The following is a 25693-nucleotide window of genomic DNA, read 5'->3' as shown; positions in this document are numbered from 1 at the left end:
CTTTTCATGCAGTGCTTTAAGCATACAATGAAAGGCAGACATGAGAGTGAAGCTTAGCAACCCTAAGCTCTCGCAATCTTCCTCACATTTTTGTGGCATAATGTGGCATAATTTTACTGTTGGGTAGAGGTTTGTTGCGGTTTCTCTTCAGAAACCTAAAATGACAAATGTGACACCTAATGGACTTGTGAAAAACATTCAACTGTAAGTTAAATAATTAGATATTACATATAATTTGTAATATCTAATTATAATAATATCTAATATAATAATAGCTAATATCTAAAACATAAAGTGTTGCACATTTTATTTGTGCAAATTTGGGTAGGGTATGTGTATTTTGTACAACATATGCAACTGCTTTATATCACTTAATTAGAAGCACCATAATTTTAAAACTGTGTCTTCTTTTAGTTCCATAGCGATTACTGAACAGACATTTAGAAGTTTATATTAAAATGCAAAGTATTGAAAATAAAAAAGCTCTGTAAACTTGCTTCTTCTTTTTTTTTTCTTTTTTTGCAAGGCTATAAGTGTGTCCAATTGGCTAATCAAAAGGCTTATACACACTTCTGGTCTTCACGCCTGCTTGAACACTTGGGCCAAATACAGGAAGTGGTCAAGTGCAAGGGTAGTTCGACATTGCAGAAGTGTGCCATTTGGTCCAGGGCCTGTATGATTAAAACAGAAGGCAGAAACTAAAGCAATCAACTGCCAATCCCATGAGCTATTACATCCTGTAACACTGTTCACTCTACTTTTTTGTTGTTGTTTCATTTCTTTTCTATAAACCTTTACTATTTCATCTATTTTATTTTTGAATATATGTTTTCTAGTAGTGTCTCCCCAGAGAATTATTGCTGGTCAAGGCATATTCCTTAAAGTCTCTTCATTTAAAAAGGTGGCTCAGACCACTAGCATGCCCCCGATTGATTTTGTTCTCACTATGCAAATTTGAATCATTTGCCTTCTCTTGCAAAATGCCCTTTAAAAAAAAACTTTGCATCCATCAGCTTGATTGAGAAACCTGAAAGGAATTTTTGACACCTCAAAATAGTTATGCACCAAATTTGAATATGCTTTAGCAGTAGAAAAAATAACTAAATTTGATTTCTCACTATTCTATTCTTTCTTGCTTTTCACAGAAGTTAAGAGTAATAAAGGAGAGATTTCCCCTTTAGACTCTCGGTTTGGAGATATAATTTCACAGAATCTTTCTTTGAGTCCGACTGCACCCCATCTTACACATAGTTCCACACAACCCCTGCCTGGGAAAGAGCCCACATTCTTTACAAGTCAGTTAATGGTCTTCTATATACATATACTATTTCGTATAAAGTGACCCAAAAATGTGTTTGGACATTTGTTTGAATGCCTTTGTATTTTATTACAAACTATCAACCCAAGTGACATTTAAGGTTGGGTTTATGTGCACTACACATGTTGTTACTCTGCAAGGACAGACACCCATGTGAACAAGAGGACAGCAGACTTTATTCATTCTTTAGATATTAAAAGACCTTTAAAAAGGAGTTGCATTATGACTGAATGATAATAAAGCAGTAAATTAATGACATGAAATGTAAGCCATGCTGTCAGAACTATACAGATTGAATATAAATTTAACAGAATAATTTAGTGACAGAACAATGTTATTTGATGAAGGCGAGTATTGTTCATGAAATACTGTTGCCAAAGGGTATGCTTTGTGTATTTGCGTTCCATGTATCATCTGATCATTTCATTTCATATTTGGAATGAAATAACGAGAAATGAAAAGATGGCTCATTTATTTATTTATTTATTTAGTTTATTTTAAACTAAAAATGACTATGGTTTACTAATGATTACTAATGCTTCTTTCGTGGTTTACCAATCGGTATATGGCTTTGATATTTAATTTGCAATTGTGAGTGGCACTGAAACAGCCCTGATTGATCAAACTGCGCCGTCTTTAGTATGGCCTTAATTCTGTCAAGGAGAATAAGAGTCGGTACCACACTGTCAAATGTCAGATTTTGTTGCCACGTGAACCACCACTCACCACCACTCACCACTTTTGAATCATATTTGAAGCAGAAATATGTTGCTGGGCACATAATTATTGCTTCTGCTTTGCCTCTAATGTACGACACTTGAGAGATGGCAAGCCGTACAACATGCTGACACAAAGTTTGGTGTATGAAATATTAATGATGTAGTATTTCCTACCTGTTCTTCCATGTCCAACTGATACATGCAATAAAAATAGCTGTGTCTCTCTGGATAAAAGTAAATATTTTTTACTGTATTACTGTATGGGCAACATGGATTGGTTGTAAAAATGATAATGATAAACATGACCATGATAACATGTCCATAACATTTCCCTCTCGCCTTTTAATGAGATCACTAAGTGTATGTGTGTGTGTGTGTGTGTAACACCAAGAAACTGCTGTGCGTGCACTGTAATTGAATGCAAGTGCAATATTATTTCTGCAAACTGAAGAGCTGATAACTCATGGGAATGAATGTATAATAATGTCACTCAATTATGGTGTTTTTAAATGTATATGCATTTGTAATAATTTATATTTCATTTGATTTCTTAATTTCATTCATGGAGATAACATAGACAATGTCCCATGGTTTAGTGGAAGGTTACTGCCATCTACTGGAAAACAAACACATTTAAAATTAAAATAACATGAAATTTCAAGGACAGCCACTAGATGGCTGCAAAGCATCACTCACTGGCTTAATTGCCATTTCTCATGTATTCATCTTTTCACAAGTTTATTTAGATTTATGTTCAGACATTTTTAAAGTCATTATTAGGCACCTAACCCCCAAACGCTCCCCAGGCGCCACAGCAAAATGGTAATGGTGTCACCCCTTCATTTCATTGTTGCTGATTTATCAGTGCTTCATTTTGCAAGAAATGTGAGGCATTTTGCATTTTGTGTGTGCAATTCTTGGATTTGTGCGTAAAGTTTTGAAAAAAAGAGGCTAAGTTTTGAAAATGTGTGTAAGCAGATGAAAAAAAAAACTGTATTAAAGTGGGATTTGACAGTGTGCGGTATTGTGTGCGGTACCATGTGCAGTATTAAGGCCGTACTGAAGACGGCGCAGTTTGACCAATCAGATGAAAGGAGTGTTTTATCGCTGCTCACATGAGCGAATAAAATATCAAATCCGTGAACTGATTTGTAAACCACGAACGAAACATTAGAAATCAAGCTGAAATTTCATTATCCATTTGTTAAAATAAAGGGGAAAAAATCTAATAAATGAGCCATCTTTTAATTTTTGTTATTTCATTCCAAAAAGGAAATGAATTAAATTAATTAAAAAATGTATATATTATTTTACTAATGAGTGCATGACCACTGTTGTAAACAGATAAACTATAATTATTATATGCTCCGCTGTTGTAATGGTGGCTGTGTTACAAGAGGAAGGAGAATAGAACAAAACCAAACTAAAACACACAAAAAAATAATATACTCCTGACAGCTGTTGGCATATCCACAGATTTCACATATATTGGATGATGCAGTGATGTGAACCAAAATAGAAAGCATATTCACTTGCAATGTGTCAGATAAATTGTTCACCAAATGAAAAGCGAGAATTTAAAATAATGAACAGTGAGATGAGCATTAACAAAATAGTAGAGTAGCCTAACACATATTCCATCACCAGCTATATGCATTTGCTACATATACCACATCTTAAGTTAAAACTAATGGATCATAATAATAATAATAATAATAATAATAATAATAGTAATAATAATAATAAGCTCTAGCAGCATTCTGTTGCAGATGCCTGTTGGTTTGCTGTTTTGTATTTCACTCAGACATTTTAAATGTGACTTAAGTGTCCAAACACTTTTTAGGGACTGTATGTCAACATATAGAGCATCCACAATCAAGTGCACACTTTTTGTATGAATACCTTTTTCAAGTTTCTTTTCAATATGAATTAGCTTTTTATCTGCTTTTACAGATTGTGGTGGCGTGTTGACGGATTCTGGGGGGACTCTCAGTTCTCCAAATCACCCAGGCTTGTATCCTCCTGATTCTCACTGCGTATGGGTGATCAGGGTGTCTCCTCCTTTCCTAGTGCAGATCCAAGTGTCATCTCTGGCTATTGAGGGACCCTCTCCTTGCTTGTTTGATTGGCTAGAAGTCAGAGAGGCGACAGAGAAGACATCTGCTGTCACAAGGTTTGCTCACCCTAAGTGTTTCATTTAATCATAAACGATAACCAGGATTAACATGTTGCTGCATTTACATTTAAAAAGCCTTTGTTTATAGTGCAAGAACTAACATTTGTCAATCTAGATCAGCATTCTATTTAATTTATATTCAACTGAACAACCTCTGTTGCATTTTATTTTGACATACTATTTAATACATTTTATGCACCCATAAAGAACAGTGAAAACATCTTATCCCATGTTAAAAATTCTTCAATAACACAATCACTTTTTGCCAATATCAAAAAACCACTTTTTTCTTAAAATTTACATTGTTGCAGCACCTGTTTAGCTTAGTTTTGGTTTATTTAAGACCCGCCTTCCTAAAAGCCAGGTCAGCTCTGATTGGTCAGCCAGCCCCAGTCTGTTGTTATTGGTCTTCAGATAAATAAAGAGAAAAAGGGCAGTGGTGTTTCATTTTGCCAAAAACATAAACACCCATTAGTGCACTTTTGATTTTGGCACCGCCCCTCTGTTTATATAATTTTGCTGACCTTTACAGTCATACTGAAAGCGACAATGAAAAATTCACCTCAGATCTTGAGTGAATTTTATGACAAAGATTACATAAGTCCCTGTCCCAAATGGCACACTTCATTTGCACTTACTGTCTTATGAACTTACAGTGGCCGGCGCATGTGCATGTCCTCTAAGTAGACAAGACCATAGGGCGCCTGACATGCAGTGAAAGAGTGACATGAGCCCATTTATTTTTAATGGAGAGCTGCCGATTTCCATTGGTTTTAGGATATAGGCGTGAACAGCGATGCAACAAAGTTTTTTTATGCAAACTTTATGCAAATAAAGTGCAACTTTTGGGCACAACAACCATTAGAAGTGAAGTCAGTGGAGCACACGTGATCTGTCAGTACATGATCCATGTTGGCGACAAGATGGAGAAGTAGTTTCAGCAGTCAGCAATTTTCCTATAATTTAAGATTTGTCTCTGTGTGCATGGTGGTACTTGCCGTGTTGACTTCAAGGTTGAATGACTGGCGTTTGCACTTTCTTTGCAGATAAATAGCTGCAATGGCAAAGGAATAACATCAGGGAATGTCATTCATGTAGTTTACTAGGCAACAAGTAGTAGGAACACCACTACTGACCTCACCACCAGCCACTGGCGACATGCAGCGACAAAGTCAATGGCAGTGTGAACGCTGCTTTAGTCTGCATATCAATGGCACAAGCCTCCGTTACTAGCTCTAAAATTATATTATGGAATTAACAAAGGAGGCTTGAGGTGAGATGTGTAAGATATTTGTCCTACACACAAAAGCATTTTAAGAACAAAAAACTTACACAGGTTTTGAAAAAAACATCTGAACATTTTCTTGAGGTGTGGTAACCGTAGTATAAGCTGAAAAATTTACCTGTATTATTAGAAAAATAATGTACACTGACATGGCTGCATTACCATGGCTGTTTTTTCTAACAATTCACTTCATCATCAGTTATTCCGATACAATTGTGTTTTTTAGGAATAACTGATGATGAATTGAATTATTAGAAATATATATATATATATATATATATATATATATTTATATATATATATATATATATATATATATATATATATATATATGTAAACACAAGATACCTCTTAAACAAACATGGAGTATTTTGAATCTGCATACATTGGAATTAAGTACATTTTGCCATACACGGCTGTACAAGGCTGTTCTTGGCGATCACACTCAAACTATTAATAATTAAGATTCCTTTCTTCCTAGATTTTGTGGCAATGTTGCACCACCTACACTGAATACAAATAGCAGTACTGTGTTGGTGTCATTTCACACTGATGGGAATATTGGCGGCAATGGGTTCATTGCACAATACCATTCAATATTACCAGGACAGAGTAAGTATAACTTAAACATATCAACATTATGTTTATTTTAATAATTGAAAACTGTACAGTTTACATTTTATATTGGCAAAATTTAATTTTGTGCAATAAACTACATTTCAAACATTCAAACATAAGCCTCAAGATCAATCAACTCGATCTCCTGGCACTGCATATCAATCTTAGGCATGCTCTTTATATAAAAAAAAAAAACACCTTTTACAGTCATCTGATATGCAATATCTAGTTAAATATCTAGTTGATCGATTTGCAGGAAGCGGAAGAACTTTTCTTGTGTGGCATTTTTAGTTTTAGGTGTGCTACTCTGCTTTTTATAAGTAATCAACCTAGCTATATAAGGCCCTGATTACACCTGATATTAAGATCCTGATATGTAAGAGTATCGCAAGTAGACGAGGGAGACACCTGACCGTTTACATCTGGTCTTTTATTCTATCTCTTTTGTACACTTCTATCCGGATTTCTTCAAGGTAAGGGTCTATGGGCGGGCAAATGTATGGGATTTTTTAGATCTTCCACTCTAACGGATGAAATAAGTTCACTTAATTCACATATGAACATGACCTGAGACAATGGAAAAACATAAGGAGAGCAGCAGCTTTCGTTTCTGCTCTGACAACGACAAGACCATGCTGTCGAACGCTGTGAGTGTGTTTTAGAAATTTAGGAATGGTGAGAACATTGTGCTTGGTAGGTTTTTTGTCTTTAAACCAAACTTGGGTCTTCAGCTGACAAAGTTTAAATTCTGTCTGGATAGTGTGCTTCACATAATGTTTATGCATTAGGTCATAATGTTTATACAATCCGGTTGAATGCATTTTCGACGGCCTCTGTAAGTGGTCGAAAGTGGACAAGCTCAAAATGTTTTAGACCCCATTTACACCTGTCTGTAGTGTTGTCCATTTTTAATCTGCAAATCTTCTATCAACCACTAACATTTATTGTAGAAAAATATATTCTATTAATATTAATAGATTATTTTAAAAAGTGCATACAGTAGTCATGCATTATAGTAGTACATAAAAAGTATGCATGTTTAAAGTGCAATGTAATAATGAAGGACGTATATGTGCAATATAAACTAGACGTTTTTACACTGGTCACCTTTGCTGCGGTCCGAGTCCAAGTGTGATTGGTCCTGGTGTCTGGTTTAATACTCAACTTGATTCTATCGAACCCTGGATTCGATTTGCATGTATCGTACGTCATCTCAAACATGCATGGCACCCTGCCTTGCCTTGCATTGGAGTGTATTGTATGTGTGTAGCATGAAGGGCCTTTCACACTGAACGCGATAATTCAGTGTGAATGTTCTGCTCGATGGTGCTCTTGAATCAAAAGATCTCTATGGAGGTATTCACTCTGGGCGCGAACAATTGCAGTACAAAAAAATAATATTTCTTTTTGTCAAGTGTGGCGAATTTTTTCCCCGTCGCCTGGCAAAGAACTGGGTCATCCAATTAGATTTGAGCTTAGAGCATGTACCTGGAGAAACTGCTGTTGCACAAATGGGCGAGATTGGTGGCAGTGTTTTGAAAACCAGTGTAAACACTGGTAAACTCTGAAGAATAGCATTCCAGAAGAAAGAAGAGAATGGATGTTGAGTTCTTATTATCACTGGCGTCTGAGAAGAGAATTATTCTCACGTATACTTAATATTTCTGTATACCGGATATCATTACTATTCATTTTCCACTGAAATATATTTAATCTGAATAGCACTGTCAATTCTTCCATGTGCACAAGTTTTATGAGTCAGAGATGAAAAATAGCTGAAAATAATCAGACGTAATGAGTTTGGGCAATGGGTAATGGGAAATGCAGTCCATGATGAAATAACAAAGATGGAAGGAGTGCCCTCTGATCTGGTGGCTATCATATGCACTCTGGCTGACAGGCATGACAGCGCTGATGCCATCTTCATCTGCTTGACTATATCCCAAGGTGATGCAATTATATGAAAAATATGAAACTGCTGCCTCTGGTACTGCAGAAAATCAGGGAGGAACAGGAGTTAGTGCTACTGGTGGCACAGAGGCCCAACCAGCTATGTGTTTTGGAGATAAGGGAGCTGGTGGTGGTGCCTCCATGGATCATCCCGCTGAGGAGGGACCTTCTGTCACAATATGGCACCCCAACCCAGAGTGGTGGAATTTGCTTTTGTACCCAGTCAGCAGAGCCCACCAGTGACGCAGTATTTGTCACAACGAGTACTAAACATGATCACGGAGGCACTGGCCCCTTCTATGCACCAGCTTCACAACCATATGTGCCTGTCACTTGACCCATCACAGTTATATGTGCCTGCCTTTTCAATCTACATTTATTTAAAATGGTTGTGGAACCTGCTGACCAATACCATTATAAATAAATTCAGATCAACGTGTTATTTTCATCAGCCTAACCCTGGAGTGTCCAAACCTGCTCCTGGAGTAAAGCTCCAACTTGCCTCAGCACACCTGCCTGGAAGATTCTATTATGCTTAGTAAGACCTTGATTTGCAGGTGTGTTTAATTGGAGTTGGAGCTATCCAGAAGCTTGATTGGCCTCCCTGGCCTAACCCTACACCTAACCTCAAACCTAAACCCAACCTTAAAGTACACATGAAATCAAAATTTATTTATACCTTATTTATTTTGTTAGTTCTAATTGCTAGTTTTGTGGTGAACAATTCATCCGTGCAAGTCAATCAACACAAAAAAATTGTTTAGCTTTGTAATATTTAATCAAAATCTGAAAATGCTCCTCCCCTCTGCAATGGTGCCCCTTCTCTAATGACATCAGTTTGACGGCTTGGGTTGAAAACGCTTAAACCACTCCCCTCCGACCGCTAGTCTGCTATGAGTGAGTGATGGAGAGGAGGAGCACTAAAGTTAAACTCTGCCCTCTATTCAATATTCCGTTTCACTAGGAAATATGTCACAACACTGGAGAAAAGTCGATTCCGATTCACGCGGACTGTAACATATTTTAGTTTTAATTTCAAACATCCAAACCTATACCTGTTGGAATTCTATGACTAGCAAAGTCAACAAGTGAATTGTTCATACCAGATGCACATAAAAGATGGCTTTTGTGTATAAAGTGCATGCAACATGAAAGCATGTTATAGACATGCAGTGTCTGGAATGTTTTTGAGATTGTTTTTTTAGTGTATATCGTGGATCTAGCAGTTTGTGTTGTAAGTGACGATATTGAAATAGTCTACAATTTAAATGTCATATGCAGTAAATATGCAATAGTGAAAATTTAATCTCATCCTAATTATACTGTTTAAAACATTTGAAACTGTTGCTAATACAAGAGCAGCAAGCAGTGAAAATATATATGATATTCTGATCACAGATTATACAAATATGTCAGATGGTGTGTTTTAAACTATATTCTGTTTATATGTACTAAAGTTTTCTTTCTGCATGCAATCAGAAAGCTGCTCCCGAGATGAGTTTATGTGTGATGGTGGTCGTTGCTTACTACCTGTTTCCATCTGTGACAGCCAGCCAAACTGTCAGGACCACTCAGATGAAGTCAACTGTAGCCAGAAGCACAAGGGTTAGAGTAATAAAGTCATTCCACAAAGTGTGATATTTCTAGTCTCTTATCTCACTTGAAAGTAAAAACCATAATGGATGCAATCTGATTCTTAGTGTGTGGAGGGAAAATAACAGGAGAATATGGATCATTGTCCAGTCCAAACCATCCAAAGCCTTACCCACATCAACAGGTAATTTTTTTATTAACTGCTACCTCTATAATTCCTGAATCAAAATACTATATTGCATAAATTCCACAAACAGAACAGATCTATTCTGACAGGGGTGCAGACAAGCTCCTACAAATGCATATAAGGTCAGCCACAAAAATAACTGTCCATGCCTTTTCACTGCGTGTCTAGCTGTCAGTAAATCTGCCTCATAGTGTTGTTGCTATTCACTCCACAATTATACACCAGCATAATACTGTACCCTTACTTAAACCTGGAGTACAGAATGTACTGTGATTAAACTTTATAATCATTCAATGTCCTTATTCTTTAAACTGAACTTGAACAATGAACTGTCAGACTGCATGCAAAAGAATTGGTGTTTCTTCAGGCAGATGATCACAAAGATCTGTAAGATTTCCCTCAGAAGCATCACAGACCTTTGGCCCATGCTCATCTCCATTATCACGGTCAGTTTGACAGGCCAGTATCTGGCCAACATGACTCCCCAGGTGTTCTCATAACCCCATTAGCAGTTTATTTCACAGGACCATCTTTGATAACACAACACCAGATGCTTTCTTCTTTACTCCAAAAACAATTCCAAGTGCCTCCCTTTCAATTTGAACATAATTTTCCTCTGCTTTGCTCAACATTATCAAAGCAAAGCTTTTGTTTTTTCTTGCCTGTCTGGGAGGATACAAGAAATGACAACATCAACAACATACAGCAATGCATCACAGACTACTCTGATTGGAAACTGTGGATTGTAAAGTGTCAAAACCTTTCACCTTGTCAAACACAGCCTCACACTCAGGAGACCATAGCCACTGCTTCCCTTTGCATTGAAGAGATTGAAGGGGGAGCTAGCATAGATGCAAGACTGAGGATACATTTACTGTAATAGTTTCTAAGTCCTAGAAATTAAGTTGACTGATGTACTTTGGTACAGGTACATCCATGATTGCCCTGAACTTTTCTGGTGACTTATGAAGACCCTATACTTCTATGATGTGCCCCAAGTTAATCAAGCAAGTCCTTAAAAACATTTATACATTGCTCGCATTAGACACATAGACCAAACCCATTCAGACTGCAGAAAACTGCATCTACATTGCTGAGATATTCCTGATAATCTGACAGTCATTTATATATAATAACAATGAACATTAAGAATGCCTCATAAGACCTGATCCATTGCTCTTTGAAAGATTGTAGGAGCCAAAGCAATACCAAATGGTTATCTGTTGTAACACAACAGCCTCTTTGACATGGTAACAGTGAGACATTTGCATGAATTTTCTGCCATGTAGGTATGCATTTGAAAGATCCAGTTTGGTGTAGCAAATAAATCCTCAATTTGCAGAATCAGGTAAAGTTCAACACAAATGGCGTATCTATTACTTTAAAATACTCATATCTCTAATCCTTTTAACAACTGGCATGAAAGGCACAGAATGTCAAAGGGGAGATCCCCAGCTCCAGTAGTCATTATATTTAAGCCTCTAACTTTGGCTTCAGCGCATCTCTTAATGTGTATTTACTTGATATTGTATGATTGCATCTGGTTCATCTGAAGCAATTAAGCTCCTCAGCAGTCCATACGAAGATGAACCCATTACACTCAGCAACACTGTGACTTGTTTCTCATCTGTAATATAATTTGCGGAAACATATTTAGAAATTTAATTAGAAATTTGTTAGTAATTAGAAAATTTGACAGATGTATTCATCATTGCCAGTTTAAAGTAAGAGAACACAACGAAAGTGATTGATCAGTCATGTTACTATCTTTTTTAGTTTACTGGAGATCTGATCTGATTTTTGCTCAAGTATACCACATACGATGGACAGGCTTAAAGTGTCCTCAGGCACACTGGGAAACGTTTAGAGTGCATACATCACTGCAGAAATATTATAATGGATTTTTTTAACACCACCTAACCCATTGGTTCTTAACCGTTTATTTAACCGTGTATTTTGTAACATCTAAGTCTGTGAATCATGCATATATGTGATTTTGTGCACTTTCAGTTTCTACCCTGTTTCTAACCCTCTGATGTAAAACACTCAGGCTTGGTTTCACAGACAGGGCTTAGATTAAGCCAGGATTTAAGTAGCTTTTATAAACATTCCGCAGAAAAAAAAAGACATACCTGTTGTGACTCTTGAGACAAAACAATGGCAATGACATATTTTAATACATGTCAATGCAAAATGCTTTCAGTTAAAACAGCTCAAACATGCATTTTAATCTGGGACTAGCTAAAAGGTGCAGTGTGCAAATTTTAGCAGCATCTAGCATTGAGGTTGCAAATTGCAACCAATGTCTCAGCAGAGAGAAGCTACGGTGGTCGATACAAAAACAAAGATGTCGTTGTCTGAGACAGCAGATAGCCAGTCAAGCAATTAGGTTTCTTCTTACTTCTAACAAAGAACAGTCTCTGCTTCTAATAAAGCAGATGACTACTTCTACTACTACTACTCTGTGCGTATTCAATGTAGTGATGATGCAAGCTGCCTCTAAAAACGTTTTCGGGTTACTGTAGAAACATGCCTGCGCAAAAGGATGACTTGACCCGCAATATATGAGATAGAAATGGCTTATTTTAAGGTAATAAATACATGACAGTTCATTATGTAAGGTCTTAACACACCACTCAAAACATAGTTATGTATATTAAATTTAATTTCTGTCAATAGATCCTCCTGAAATTGTACACACTGCACCTTTAAGCCTTGTCTGTGAAACCAAGGGTCAGTTTTACAAGGGCATGTCTCCTTTAAGACTTCAATGTAAATACCTACTGCTATGATTGGGAAATATCTTGGCATATTAAATAATTATTACATATGGAGCTGTTGACCAGTCCTGCCAAGTAATTTCATTACTTTTTAGACCCCTTGCTGCTTATTCCACCACAGCTGTAAATTGGCTGTGCACTTATAAATGAATGTATTGGTTCAGTAAGCTAACCATTAAGTAACTATTTTTTGTTTCTGTTGCATGACTGTTTCTATTATTTATCATTATTTATAGTTATCTCTACTACTTAATGTTTGACTACTCTCTTATAGTTGTGTACGTGGCAAATATCTGTGGAAGATGGACAAGTTATTCAACTAAGCTTTCAGAATTTCAGTCTGGAAACACAAGATGTCTGTGAGTTTGACTATGTGGAGGTTTCTGACAGTACAGACACAGATCCCAGCACTGTGCTGGGGAGGTAAGAATACTTCACTACTTTGTTTTTTTCTTTTTTCTAAATTTTCTTTTTTCTAAAATTCATCACTACATAATCCATTGAACTATTTTTGCTTTTAGCAACAGTTGCTTTTTTCCTTGCTTTATTTATTATTGTGATGATGCATTTCTGCAGTAATATTAGCGATGGTCCCCTATTTACCTCCATACAAGTTTACCCTGCTATACTACCATACCCTAAACCCATTATTCTAAAGCGAAAAACATGGTAACACTCTAGTAATGACTGAAATCATTGTACGCTTTTGAGGTTTTGGAACGTAATGGCTTCTGATGGATTTGGTAACACTTGAGTAATTATTAATGGGTTACCATGATTTTCACATTAGAATACTGATCCAAATAATCAGTAACTCCTTTAAAATTATGTAGTAACACTTGAGTCATTACTATCCAAAACTTTACAAAAACCTCAAAAGCTGATTTCAGTCATTACTTGAGAGTTATCACGTTTTTTACTTTAGAATTGTGGTAGATTTTTCCATACGCACCTGACTTAAACCCGGGTGTCCCAGACACCCATAAATCTATAAATTTATACTCTACTAAGCATACTTCAATACCTGTTCGAGTCGGCCGACGTCTCTGCCTGTTTTGGGGCACTATCACCTGATACTAAGCTCTTTAGTGCTCCTCACCTCCACTAAACACTGTCACTATAGTATAGAAGTAACATCTCTAGTGCTTAGTTTGCTGCGCAGCCTAAAAACCAAACAGACTCCAGACTATGCCTCAGAATATGCTTTAATCACGGCCGGGAGAGTTCTCATCAATTCCAGAGAATCTCTCTCCGAACAAAGGAATACAACAGGTTTTATAGGATTTCAGGTATACTTCACAGTCAGTATGGCATGATCTATCTCATTATCATCAGTCTTAATACGATTGGTTTAGATTTAAGAAAAACATCTCAGTTCCTGTGTCCTGCATAAATTTAGATTTAGAACAACTGAATCACAAGATCATCAAAAAAATGTCCCAGGGTTAATAGTTCAGATTACTCAATAGGTTAAAACAATTCCTCAAAGACTATTTTTTATCCTCAAAAGGATGCTGTCTAGCCAGCACAGCAGAATTTTTTCTGAATCACAACACTCAGTCCTAGTGACTATTTCTCTATTTCATTATTAGGTTATGTAAAGAAAAGAAATGTTAGTTCATTATGAATTAGTTAAAAAATTCCATCACATTCCCCTCTCTTGATCAATTTTACTTCAATCAAAAATGATCAAACTCGATTAGAATCGATGCGCATTATTATCTAACGATTTTAGTAATCATTCCTGTTAGTTGGCAACAATTCCACATACTCTCTTTCTTCCCTTGCTTCCACAATGCTTCGGACAAACCTCCCCAATACAACTCGAATGCACCTCATTAAACACCCAATTATCATCATTGCAACGAGCAAGGTTGCGAATATCATTGCCAAAAACTTAAGTATGGGTCCGAAGATATTGCCAAAAGCATTGCGGAAGGCATCAGAGATCCAATCTAAACTCCATCCTATCCCCTTATTCTTGGCCTGTTCATCTTGCCACAAATCATCCCGAACCTTTGTCATGTCAGTCAGCACCTTTGAAATGCTACCATCATCAGCATCATAAGCTGGAACAAAAGTACAACATTCCTTACCAATTTTCACACAAACTCCCCCCTCCTCCGCCAGAATCGCGTCCAGAGCCATCCTATTTTCTAGAGTCATTTGTCTCAGAGCCCCTACTTCAGTTTTCAAAAATGTCAAAGTGTCATTTGCAAATCGGAATAGTTCGTAATGAATTCTGTTAATCCAATTCATGGAGTCAGTTACAGCATTTTGAATCAAAAAGGCCTTCCAAAATTGAGCTGTCTTGGCAATCACCCTGTGCTCAGTTGGAATATCAGAAATGTCATGTCTCCACCAGGTATCACCATCCTTCTTACCCAAATTCCGCTTCTGCCTTTTCTTCTTACTCACATATCCAATTCTAATTCGTGCTCTGAGCTTTACTAAAGCACAGACGCCTCTCCATGACACAGGCAGACTTGGGTAAGCAGTATGGCCACATAACCAGTAATAATCATACAGAAGGAAAGCCCCTCCCGCTATATGATCACTCATCCCGGTGGGATCGTCGCAACTTACATTATGGGTTACCTTACACCCCTCAAGGATCCCCATAAAATTAACCCCCTTTCGAGATCGGTAACATTCTTTAAATTTTTGTCCAGGGTTAGGCCAAATCTTTTTCTTTCCTCCACTGCTAAGTGAAAGGATTGGCGAAGCAGAGGTTACATTCTCACACTCAAGGGGTTCTCCCCTTCGGATGATCTTTTGGGAACACTCCGACCCCGGTCCAGCTATACGCATCATAATACACCTTAATTCATGGCCTTCTACCGGCTCTGGAGACAATGGATATGGATATGCGGCAGAGAAAGAGGCCTGTGCACAAACATAGCAATTTTTGTTAGGTGCATGCTGTTTGGCTGTGTAATTAGCATATTTCCAAAACATATTCAACCCAAAATGGTGCTGGTTCACATTAGATGAGTGGTCATGATGAACAGGAACTAACATAACCTCCCTTTTCCCTCTACCTGTGACACTCCCTATAGAAAATTCAAATAGAAGCAAAAGCACAACCAAAATCACCACACTTATGAATGCAATAACACATATGCTACACTTAAACAATTTGTCAGCCCAGAGCCTCTCCCAGGTGCGCTGAACATCCCGTTGGCCCCACAGATGTCTGAAGCGTTCCATCTTCACCCTGATGACTCTTTGTGAGTCGTAGCAAGGTCTTTCCTTCATTGGCAGAGGAGAGATCGTCACTAGTACGTCCTGATTTCCTCTACTTCTGGCTTGAATCTGCGTGTTGGTGGGGCTTACAATGTGACACATGAACCCAGGTGTCACGTTCAGCGACCTTGATTGCGGTGTTTGTTGTTAGAATGATCTCGTACGGCCCTAGCCACCTTGGGTTGCTCCACGCCTTTCGCCTGAGATCTTTGATCCAGACCCACTGTCCTGGCTCATAAGAGTGCTGTGGTCCAACACCTGGAACTGGCAGAGCAGCTTTAACCTGTAAATGGATTGTTTTGATAGTTTTGGTAAAGGATAGCATATATTTTCTCATTTTGCTCATCTACCCCCGCCAAACCCTCCTGGGGAGGAGGTTCAATTCCTACTCGCATGGGACGACCTGTAAGAATTTCATGGGCTGAGGGCTGTTCTTGCCCCTTTTCAGGCTCTCATGGCCATCAAAACAATGGGTAAGGCTTGGACCCATGTCATTCCAGTTTCTGCCATAACTTTACACAAGTTATTCTTTATTGTCTGGTTAGCCCTCTCAACTGCACCTGCACTTTCTGGCCTGTAGGAGCAATGTGTTCTCAAATGTATTCTTAATCCTCTTGCCAATTCAGTTATAACTTTATTTACAAAATGAGTTCCATTGTCACTAGACAATTTTCCAGGCACTCCCCATCTGGGAACTACCTCTGTAGCTTTTGCTACAGCCGCAGCATCAGCTTTTCTGCTTGGGAAACACTCAACCCACTTTGAAAACATATCAACAATTACAAGACAATACTTATACCCTTGACATGGTGTCAATTCAATGAAATCCATCATGATATGCTCGAAGGGAAATTCAGGTGTCGGGTGAGCAGAGGAAACAATCCGTTTACTCTGCTTTCCCACATTATTCGCTGCGCAGATATGGCATTTCTGGCAAAATTTCTCTGCCACAACTGTAAATCCTGGAGCCACCCAGGAAGTACTAATCAGATCATTCATAGCCAATTTTGAGGCATGATCTACTCCATGAGCCCAATTCGCAAAATTTAGATACAGCTGTTTAGGCAGAAATGGCTTACCTGATTCGGTATCTCTCCAGACACCTTTGTCATCTTTTACACCCCAATTTTCAACTCACGGTCAGTACCCAGTCTCTGAACCTCGCTTAATGATGGTGGTAGCTGGGTGCTATCGGTAGCAAGGGATGTAAAACCTATAAATTCAGTTGGCGCACATCCTGTCAGTGCGGTGTTTTTCGCTATGGAATCAGCAAAATTATTACCTTTCGATACTTCATCACCACTTTTCATATGAGCCGCACATTTACAAATAGCGATTTCTTTTGGCAACAATAGATTCTCCAATAACTTATCAATCAATTTTGAATGTACTACAGGTTTTCCATTAGCGGTAAGGAAACCTTGGCTCTTCCATACTGCCCCATGGTCATGGCAGACGCCAAAAGCATAACGTGAGTCAGTATATATTGTGACAGAACGGCCTCTAGATAATTCACATGCACGTGCGAGTGCAACGAGTTCTGCTGCTTGAGCTGAATTATGTTGCGGTAAACATTCAGTTTCCACTATCTCAAAATTAGTACAAATGGCATATGCAGTTGAAAGCAATCCTGTATGTGGATTTCGGAGACACGACCCATCCACATAATAAATCAATGCAGGATTGGATAAAGGTGTATCTTGTAAATCAAGTCGTGGTTTCGTCATTATCTCTACTACCTGTGTACAGTCATGGGGTTCCCCATCTTCCTCAGTGGAAAGTAGTGTCAACGGGTTTAACATGGTGCATCTTTTCAATGTGACATTTGACATTGTGAGCAGGACGTTTTGCCAGTGCAGTGAACGTGCAGCTGTCAGATGAGCTGTCCTTGACTGCAATAACAAAGCATGTACTGCATGAGGAACATAAACAGTTAATTGATGGAAAGCCACCAAATCCGAACATGCTAATACAGCTTCGACCGTGGCAGAACGTAGGCACTGTGGCATTCCTCTCGCGACAGTGTCTAATCGTTTGGAATAATATGCAATTGGTCGGCGACGGTCACCATGAGACTGAGTTAAAACAGCAGACATGAACCCCTTTTTCTCAGAGACAAATAATTTAAAAACCTTTGTTTAATCAGCCAGCCCTAAGCTGGGTGCAGTGGTCAATGATAATTTCAACTTCTCAAATGCAATTTGGCGTTTGTCTGTCCAAGTGATCAGATCTGTCATTTTTTTTTACCTCAAGAGCTGCCATGAGAAGGGGATTTGAAATCTCAGCATAATCTTGGATCCATGGTCTACAGTATCCCGTCACCCCTAGAAATGTCATCATCTGTGATTTTGTAATTGGTTTCGGAATTTTCCGGATCGCTTCAATTCGATCTAGGCCTAAAGCTCGGTCATTTGCTGAGATAAGATGGCCAAGATACTTTACTTCCTGTTTTACTAACTGCAACTTATTTTTGGACACCTTACGTACATTCTCTGCCAAGAAATTCAACAATGCACATGTGTCAGCTTCACAGGAGGCTTTGTCTGGAGAGCAAATCAACAAATCATCCACATACTGAATTAATATACTTCCTTTTGGTGTGATGAAACTTTCTAAATTCCTGGAAAGTTCTTCGGTAAACACAGTGGGAGATTCTTTATATCCCTGCTGCATTACAGTCCAAGTCCAGCACTTATTCTGGAAATGGAATGAGAACCAGAATCTACTCTCTGGGTGGACTGGGATCGAGAAAAATGCATTTGCCAAATCAACTACTGATAAATAAGTGGCATTATTCTGAATCTCGGATAGAATTATAGAAGGATTAGGTACGATTGGGGAACGCGGCTGAACAGCTGCATTCACCAATTGCAAATCTTGCACAAAATGCCATTCACCTGATGCCTTTCTTACAGGGAGTATTGGTGAATTGATAGGTGAATATGGACAAGGCACAATAGCCCCCTTTTCGACGAGTGCTGCATGAACTTTAGAAATTCCTTCTACAGCTTCTTTGCTGAGAGGATATTGAGGCCTATATGGCCTGTGCTGAGTTTTAGGCGTGATTACAAGAGGCGTTGCATTCTTTATCCGACCAATATCAAATTTATCTTTTGCCGAAAGAGTCTCTGGAATCCCTGATAAATCAAAATCATTTTCAATTGGAGTACTAGAAATAGTATTTCTCTCTTCACTGCACAACCTGTGAACTGTCACTGTCTGCATTGTTGGATATGCTCTTACCCCTGCTTCATTTTTATAATACCCATCATCATGCCAAGTCCAGCCCCCCTTCTCCACTTGCTCCATGAGCCACACTCCTACTTCTGCCCAGGAGCTTCCTCTCTTCCCCACAGAGACGTGAGGCTGGACTTGCATCTGTTGGAAAAGAGCAGATTGATATGGTGTTAGTTTTACAGTGAATGCTGAGAAATGCTGCGATATTAATAGATACTCAAGATTTAATGTCTCACCCAGAGACTCACTGTTTCTCTCATGATCCACAAACCATGAAGTGCAATGGAAATGAGATGGTTTTTCATAATCAGCAAGTATAAAACTATATTCTAAATATGGGTCAAATGAAGGAGTTATAGCCCAATTATAATACCAATTTGGTAATATCTGAGCAAAATTAGCACTCGTAATTGTCACTTCAACTCCTTTCAAGGAAACATTGATTGTTAATCCTAATTTAGAAATTAGATCCCTGCCCAACAAATTTAAAGGGCATGTTTGAGAAATCAGAAATGAATGTGTACACTCTTTCTCCCCATTAACTACTGCTAATGGCATTGACACTTTATCAATCTGTGCTAACCCTGATATACAAGTTTGGTCAGAAAGTGGCAATTCATCAAATTTAGATGCAGTCTCTACCGTAAGTGTTGATCTTGTGGCCCCAGTGTCCAATAACATGGAGATTGGAAGTCCTTGTACAAGTATTGTCATCATTGGATTTGAGCTCGGGTCTTTAGTCAGTTGAATAAGCTGAGTTGTTGTCCGGGTTTGAGTGTCTCCCACCTCATCCTATGCTGTGGAGCTTGGTGGTGGCGGAGGGGGAGGAAAAGAAGAAATGTGTTGTTGCTCTCTGTAGTTCTGCCTCTGTGGCGGATTGCTCTGCTGTGGCTGCTGTCGGAAGTTATTTTGGTACTGCTGCTGTTGGGGGAAGTTGTTGGGGTTGTCCGGACACTCCCTAGCCCAATGACCTCTCTGGCCGCAGATTCTACACCTGTCCCTGTCCCCAATCCTGCCATTCTGAGCATTCCACCTGCCACGACCTCTGCCTCTTCCTCTTCTTGCCTCTTGATAGTTGTCATCTCTTGGCATTTGGTTGCTGGACTGGGACTGGTAAAACATTTTCCAACTTCTGCTGTTTATCTGTGTTCCTCTTTTCGTCATTCTGCTCAGCATGCTTGGCATGTTGCATCACCACTTCCAGATTCTGAGCTTCCCACCCAATGCAGGTCAGTTTGACAGCTTTCTGTATGTTTGGAAGCAGGCCATTTACCAAATGGTGTTTCAGGACCCCCATGTTGTCGGTTCCTTCTGGAAGACCTGCACATTCATCAACAACAGTCTGTAGTCTTGCTAGATAAGCAGCGACAGTCTAACCTTTCAACTGCTTTCTGTTGGCAATCGCTGCCCAATCTGGCCGCAGTGGGTAAGCCAGTCTCAGTCTCTCAAGCATTGCTGTCCATTGGACTCTCCAATCCTGAGTTTCAGTTCCTCCTTCATCCAGACGCTGCAGGGCGGGGTTGAAAGCGCCTTCACCTGCTCCACGCACTTCTGTCCACTTCAATCCCAGTCTCGCACTGAGTATTGCTGACCAGTCTTGACCTGTGGGTTTATAAGTCACATCAACATTTGTAATTGCACTTATGAACCGTTCTACCCCTTTTTCTGGATCTGGGAGTGCAGCTGTCACATTCTGAAGCTCTTCCAAATCCCAAGGTCTCTCCACCCACACTGGCCCTTCGGCACCTGGAATCTGAAGCATAGGCAAATTACAAGTTTTCCTAGTCTTTTTCCCAATCACAGAGACCGTTTTCATTGGGTGTGTGAGAGGTGGTTTCCCAGCTTTTCTTTTCACCCCCTTAAACACACGGCTGAGGGGCTCACGCAATTCAGGTGTCATCGTCTCATTCAGGAGTCTTCGAACTTCCTGATAAACCCCTGCATCCCTTTCATCCTCATCATCATCATCTGAGCTCTCACCCTCTGTCTTCACTTCCCCTTTCCTGGAGCACGGTTCTGCAGAGCTCCCAGCCACTGGCACTTGTCCAACTTCCTCTTCTCCCACAGCATTGTATGGCGGGGCCGCCTGCACCCACTCATCAAGCTCTTGCTTCTTCTTCTTGGTCTGTAAGGCAATAAGAGCAACCTTTTCCTCCTCACCTTTTCTTTGCCTCTCATACCGGGCCTCTGCTTCTCGCTCCCTTCTGTTGAAAAGCGTCCAGTCAATCCGTCTCCGCTTTCTTGGGGATAGATTCTCCAAGATACACCTTGATTCTCCTAAAACTGACACACTCAAAGTACCACAGTTTTTCTCAAATTGTCCTTTTGTGAACTTTGACCACAACTGAATTTGAGCAATTTGCTCTTCTTGCAAATTCCACTTTCTAACCAATTCTCTGAAAGGACCCTGGATCTCAGTTTTTTTCAGTTTTTATTTTACCGCAGCAATTCCCCATTGTTAATTAAGCAAGCAAGTACTTCTTTGCAGAAACAATAGCAAAAGCAAGATATATTTCCTATATTTTCTTCTCTTATTTCAATGAGAGCAATTGCGATAGCAAAAGAAGGCAGACAGAATAAGCAAAGTCTTCGTTGCTAGAAGGAGAGAACGAGGAAAAAACAATTTTATAAATTTAGTTTACTGGATAAATATCTGAGCTATATCTCCAAGCCCAAATCGTGGGATATCCTGGATTAGGAGGAACAGGATTCAATCCCAATTCTCCTGTGCTTCTATCTATGTATGGTCTTAGATTAGGTCTAGTCAGCAGGTACAAGGATGTTTGACCTACCATTAAATATGGGTCTGGATTGTAATCATAATACCATGCTTTAGTGCAACCAATCCCCAAAACTGCAAAATCTTGCTCAAATATTTGTTCAATTTGGCCACTCAATCTCACTCCTACACAACATCTTTGCTCTCTAAATTGAAAGGATACCGCTGTGGCAAATTCAGTCGAATTTCATCATTCCTATAGGCTAACGGGATACACCTTTTAAAACTGGGCCTAGCCAGTGTCTCTCTTACTTATTCACAGCTCAACACTACACAACATTCAAACAAAGAACATAAACAAAACAAACAACAGAAAACATCAGACAGAATTAAAAATTTACTCCAATCCTATCCAATTCAATTAATTTCTCTTCAAAACTTTAGAAATTGCAAAATTGCATCTTGTTTGTCCCAATAATAAGCAAATCAAAGGAAAAGAACTGGAGTCTGTGTACCCTACCTCAAAACCTTAAGTCCTTTCAGCCCGTCTCGGATGGATCCCTCCGTCGATCGGGGTCTCTGGGTTTTTTCTGCAAATTGCAAGTTGGCAGAATGCAGAAATAGGAAAAATAATAATCAAGTTCCTCTTACTCAAATTTAAAACTATCTGGCCCCCGCCGACGGACGGAGGGAGGATCCCTTGGGCTCCTGGAAGCTCGCCAAAACTGTGGTAGATTTTCCCTACGCACCTGACTTAAACCCGGGTGTCCCAGACACCCATAAATCTATAAATTTATATTCTACTAAGCGTACTTCAATACCTGTTCGAGTCGGCACTTGGGGCATTATCACCTTTAGTGCTCCTCACCTCCACTAAACACTGTCACTATAGTATAGAAGTAACATCTCTAGTGCTTAGTTTGCTGCGCAGCCTAAAAACCAAACAGACTCCAGACTATGCCTCAGAATATGCTTTAATCACGGCCGGGAGAGTTCTCATCAATTCCAGAGAATCTCTCTCCGAACAAAGGAATACAACAGGTTTTATAGGATTTCAGGTACACTTCACAGTCAGTATAGCATGATTATTATCATGCTCATTATCATCAGTCTTAATACGATTGGTTTAGATTTAAGAAAAACATCTCAGTTCCTCTGTCCCGCATAAATTTAGATTTAGAACAACTGAATCACAAGATCATCAAAAAAAAAAATGTCTCAGGGTTAATAGTTCAGATTACTCAATAGGTTAAAACAATTCCTCAAAGACTATTTTTTATCCTCAAAAGGATCCTGTCTAGCCAGCACAGCAGATTTTTTTCTGAATCACAACACTCAGTCCTAGTGACTATTTCTCTATTTCAAAGTTAGATTATTATTAGGCCTGTAAAGAAAAGAAATGTTAGTTCATTATGAATTAGTTCAAAAATTCCATCACAGAATCCTTCTGAAGGATTTGGTAATACTTGAGTCATTATTAGTGGGTTACTATGACCTTCACTTTAGAGTTAATTATATTTTATGCATCATTCACATTATTTATGAATCTATATATAGTAGTTCTTAGTAGTCCTCTGGGAGGTTACTGATTAGCTAATAGTGAACTACCTTATTCAACTTAGTGCTATTACGTACTAATTTGTTAATCAGAGTTTCGTGTTAGATAATAGTAGTTACTAGAGTGTTAATAATGCATTAATCATTTGTTCCTGTGTAGTTATTCATTAATGATGGAACGGTATTCTAAAGTATTACCCTGTTGTACATAAACTTGCATTCCTCAACACACAAACATACTGTAGGTCTTACTTACACACTTAACACAGAAGCAAAAGAAGTCACAGTATTTCTGGCATACTTAATCCTAACCATCATACAGACGTGCATTTTTATAATGAATTCTTCACTTAAAAATATTATGCACCCCACTATCATTATCTGCAGGTATTGTGGGTCAGAGCTGCCTCCCGAGCTTACCTCTTCTGGACCTGTGATGACTGTTGTGTTTGTGGCAGATGAAGGTGTTGCTGATAGTGGTTTTTATGCATCATTTAAGGCCATATCTCTCTCAGAAAGTGAGTGCCACCTCATTCTACAGCTTTTGTCAGTTTTAAATTTTGTGAACCTCTGCGTTTGTCTGTCAGTCTGTAAAGCTTCACTGCATCATGTCTTTCTGTTTTAAGGAACATGCAGTCCATCACAGTTTGCCTGTGGCACTGGGGAGTGTCTTCACCAGGATTGGCTGTGTGATGGATGGAATGACTGCGCAGATGGTGCAGATGAGCATGACTGCATTAACTCTACCTACCCTGCTTTCAGTAAGAATGCATCAATGAACAATGGATTTTTATTCTATTTATGCTGTTGGGGTGGATGTTCAGTTAGTTTAAAATGTCTGTGATACTAAAGTTTACTTGTTACTTGCTATTAGGGCTGTTGATTTAATGCGTTAATTTATTTAGTTACAGTAAAACTTTAAATACTATAACTTATACTTTAACTTACTTTAACAAATACTTTAAATTATTAAAGCATGTCATGAACATGTCAAACTAACAATCAAAGACTTCAGATTTCACCCTAGGATAAGAGGAATCTTTTAGAATTTGCAAAATTTGTCCCAGGCAGACAAATTGTGGCCAAAATCGTACAGTGAGTGTACAGATTCGTAATACTGAGTGTACAGATTAATTGATTGTAATATTAATTCAGCTACATCAAGTTAATTTGATTAACTGATTAAAATAGTTATAATTCATTATGATAAGTTATAGTTAATTATTCAGTTTTCCTTTTGAGCTAATTTGCTACAGTGCTCAAAAGTTACTTTTTTCGTAGTCAAAAGTCAATCTCATTGAAATAGCTCACTTATTTGTTTTTTTGTTTTGTTTTTCTTCTCAGCTTCATCTTGTGAGCCCATCCAGGTTGAAATGTGTAGAGGTCTAAGCTATAATCTTACATCCTTTCCAAACATCTGGGTGTCTATTTCTGATCAGAGAGAGGCTGCTTCTATTCTGCACAAGTACAGGGTGAGAAAGCAAGTTCTCAATGAGTCAAGAGAGTTATCTTTATCATCAATACAATTGGCATTTTTATTTGGGAAATTTGTTCTAATATTATTGCAGGTGCTGATGGAGTTTGCCTGTTTTGAATCTTTTCGGCGGCTGGTGTGCGGTATGTTTTTGCCCCTTTGTAGCCCTCAGAGTGGAGTGCTGCAGCCATGCCAATCCATCTGTTCCACGGCCGAGCAGCAATGCAGTCAAGCTCTTAACCTGTTCAACCTGAACTGGCCCTTCAACTGCCACCTCTTGCCTGATTCACAGGATCCCATGGAGTGTTCTCTTCCATAGGACAAATAACTCTGTTGGTAGATGCAGCACAACCTCAAAATCAAGCTGTAAAATGAGTACATTCAGTGATATTGAACTGAAAATCCAGAAGCAAGGATTGTCCCTTTGCTGGGCATAAAGTGAAAGAGGACTTTACTACACTGTTAAAAAAAAAAAAAAAAAAAAAAAAGATGCTTTGAAGTTGTTAATAAAACGAATGATTACAATGCTTGGTACCACTTTACAACAAGGTTTCATTTGATAACATAAGTTAACTACATTAGTTAACAATGAACAATAATTATGTGTTATTTCTTAATCATAGTAGTTAATGTTAATCTCAACATTTACTACATTTTTAAAAACAAAAGCTGTATCTGTAAACATTAGTTAATGCATTGTGAAAAGTGTTGGGTAAGTTACTTCAAAAAAGTAATTTATTACCAATTACATCATCAATGTTCTTTTTTAATTACTCAATAAGTAACTTACTAATTACTTCTTAAAATCCCTATAAACCTTGACTGGATAGACAA

The 25693-nt window shown here is 38.5% G+C and overlaps 1 protein-coding gene across 1 annotated transcript in view; it reads left to right on the top strand.

Moving 5' to 3' along the window:
* mfrp (membrane frizzled-related protein) overlaps positions 1 to 25178 on the top strand; it is a 120582-nt gene extending 95404 nt beyond the window's left edge. Inside the window, exons 4-13 of the mRNA XM_067366400.1 lie at positions 1146 to 1295; positions 3991 to 4210; positions 5980 to 6110; positions 9546 to 9671; positions 9767 to 9843; positions 12901 to 13049; positions 23773 to 23903; positions 24012 to 24146; positions 24730 to 24857; positions 24954 to 25178. Of these exons, the coding sequence (XP_067222501.1) occupies positions 1146 to 1295; positions 3991 to 4210; positions 5980 to 6110; positions 9546 to 9671; positions 9767 to 9843; positions 12901 to 13049; positions 23773 to 23903; positions 24012 to 24146; positions 24730 to 24857; positions 24954 to 25178 (1472 nt within the window). The remainder of the gene's footprint in view (positions 1 to 1145; positions 1296 to 3990; positions 4211 to 5979; positions 6111 to 9545; positions 9672 to 9766; positions 9844 to 12900; positions 13050 to 23772; positions 23904 to 24011; positions 24147 to 24729; positions 24858 to 24953) is intronic.
* Positions 25179 to 25693: the final 515 nt, after the last annotated feature.

The sequence above is a fragment of the Chanodichthys erythropterus genome, chromosome 17 (genome assembly GCF_024489055.1).
Source record: "Chanodichthys erythropterus isolate Z2021 chromosome 17, ASM2448905v1, whole genome shotgun sequence".
Taxonomy (NCBI): domain Eukaryota; kingdom Metazoa; phylum Chordata; class Actinopteri; order Cypriniformes; family Xenocyprididae; genus Chanodichthys; species Chanodichthys erythropterus.
Note: the sequence above shows the minus strand (reverse complement) of the source record. Positions and strands in the feature narration are given on the sequence as shown.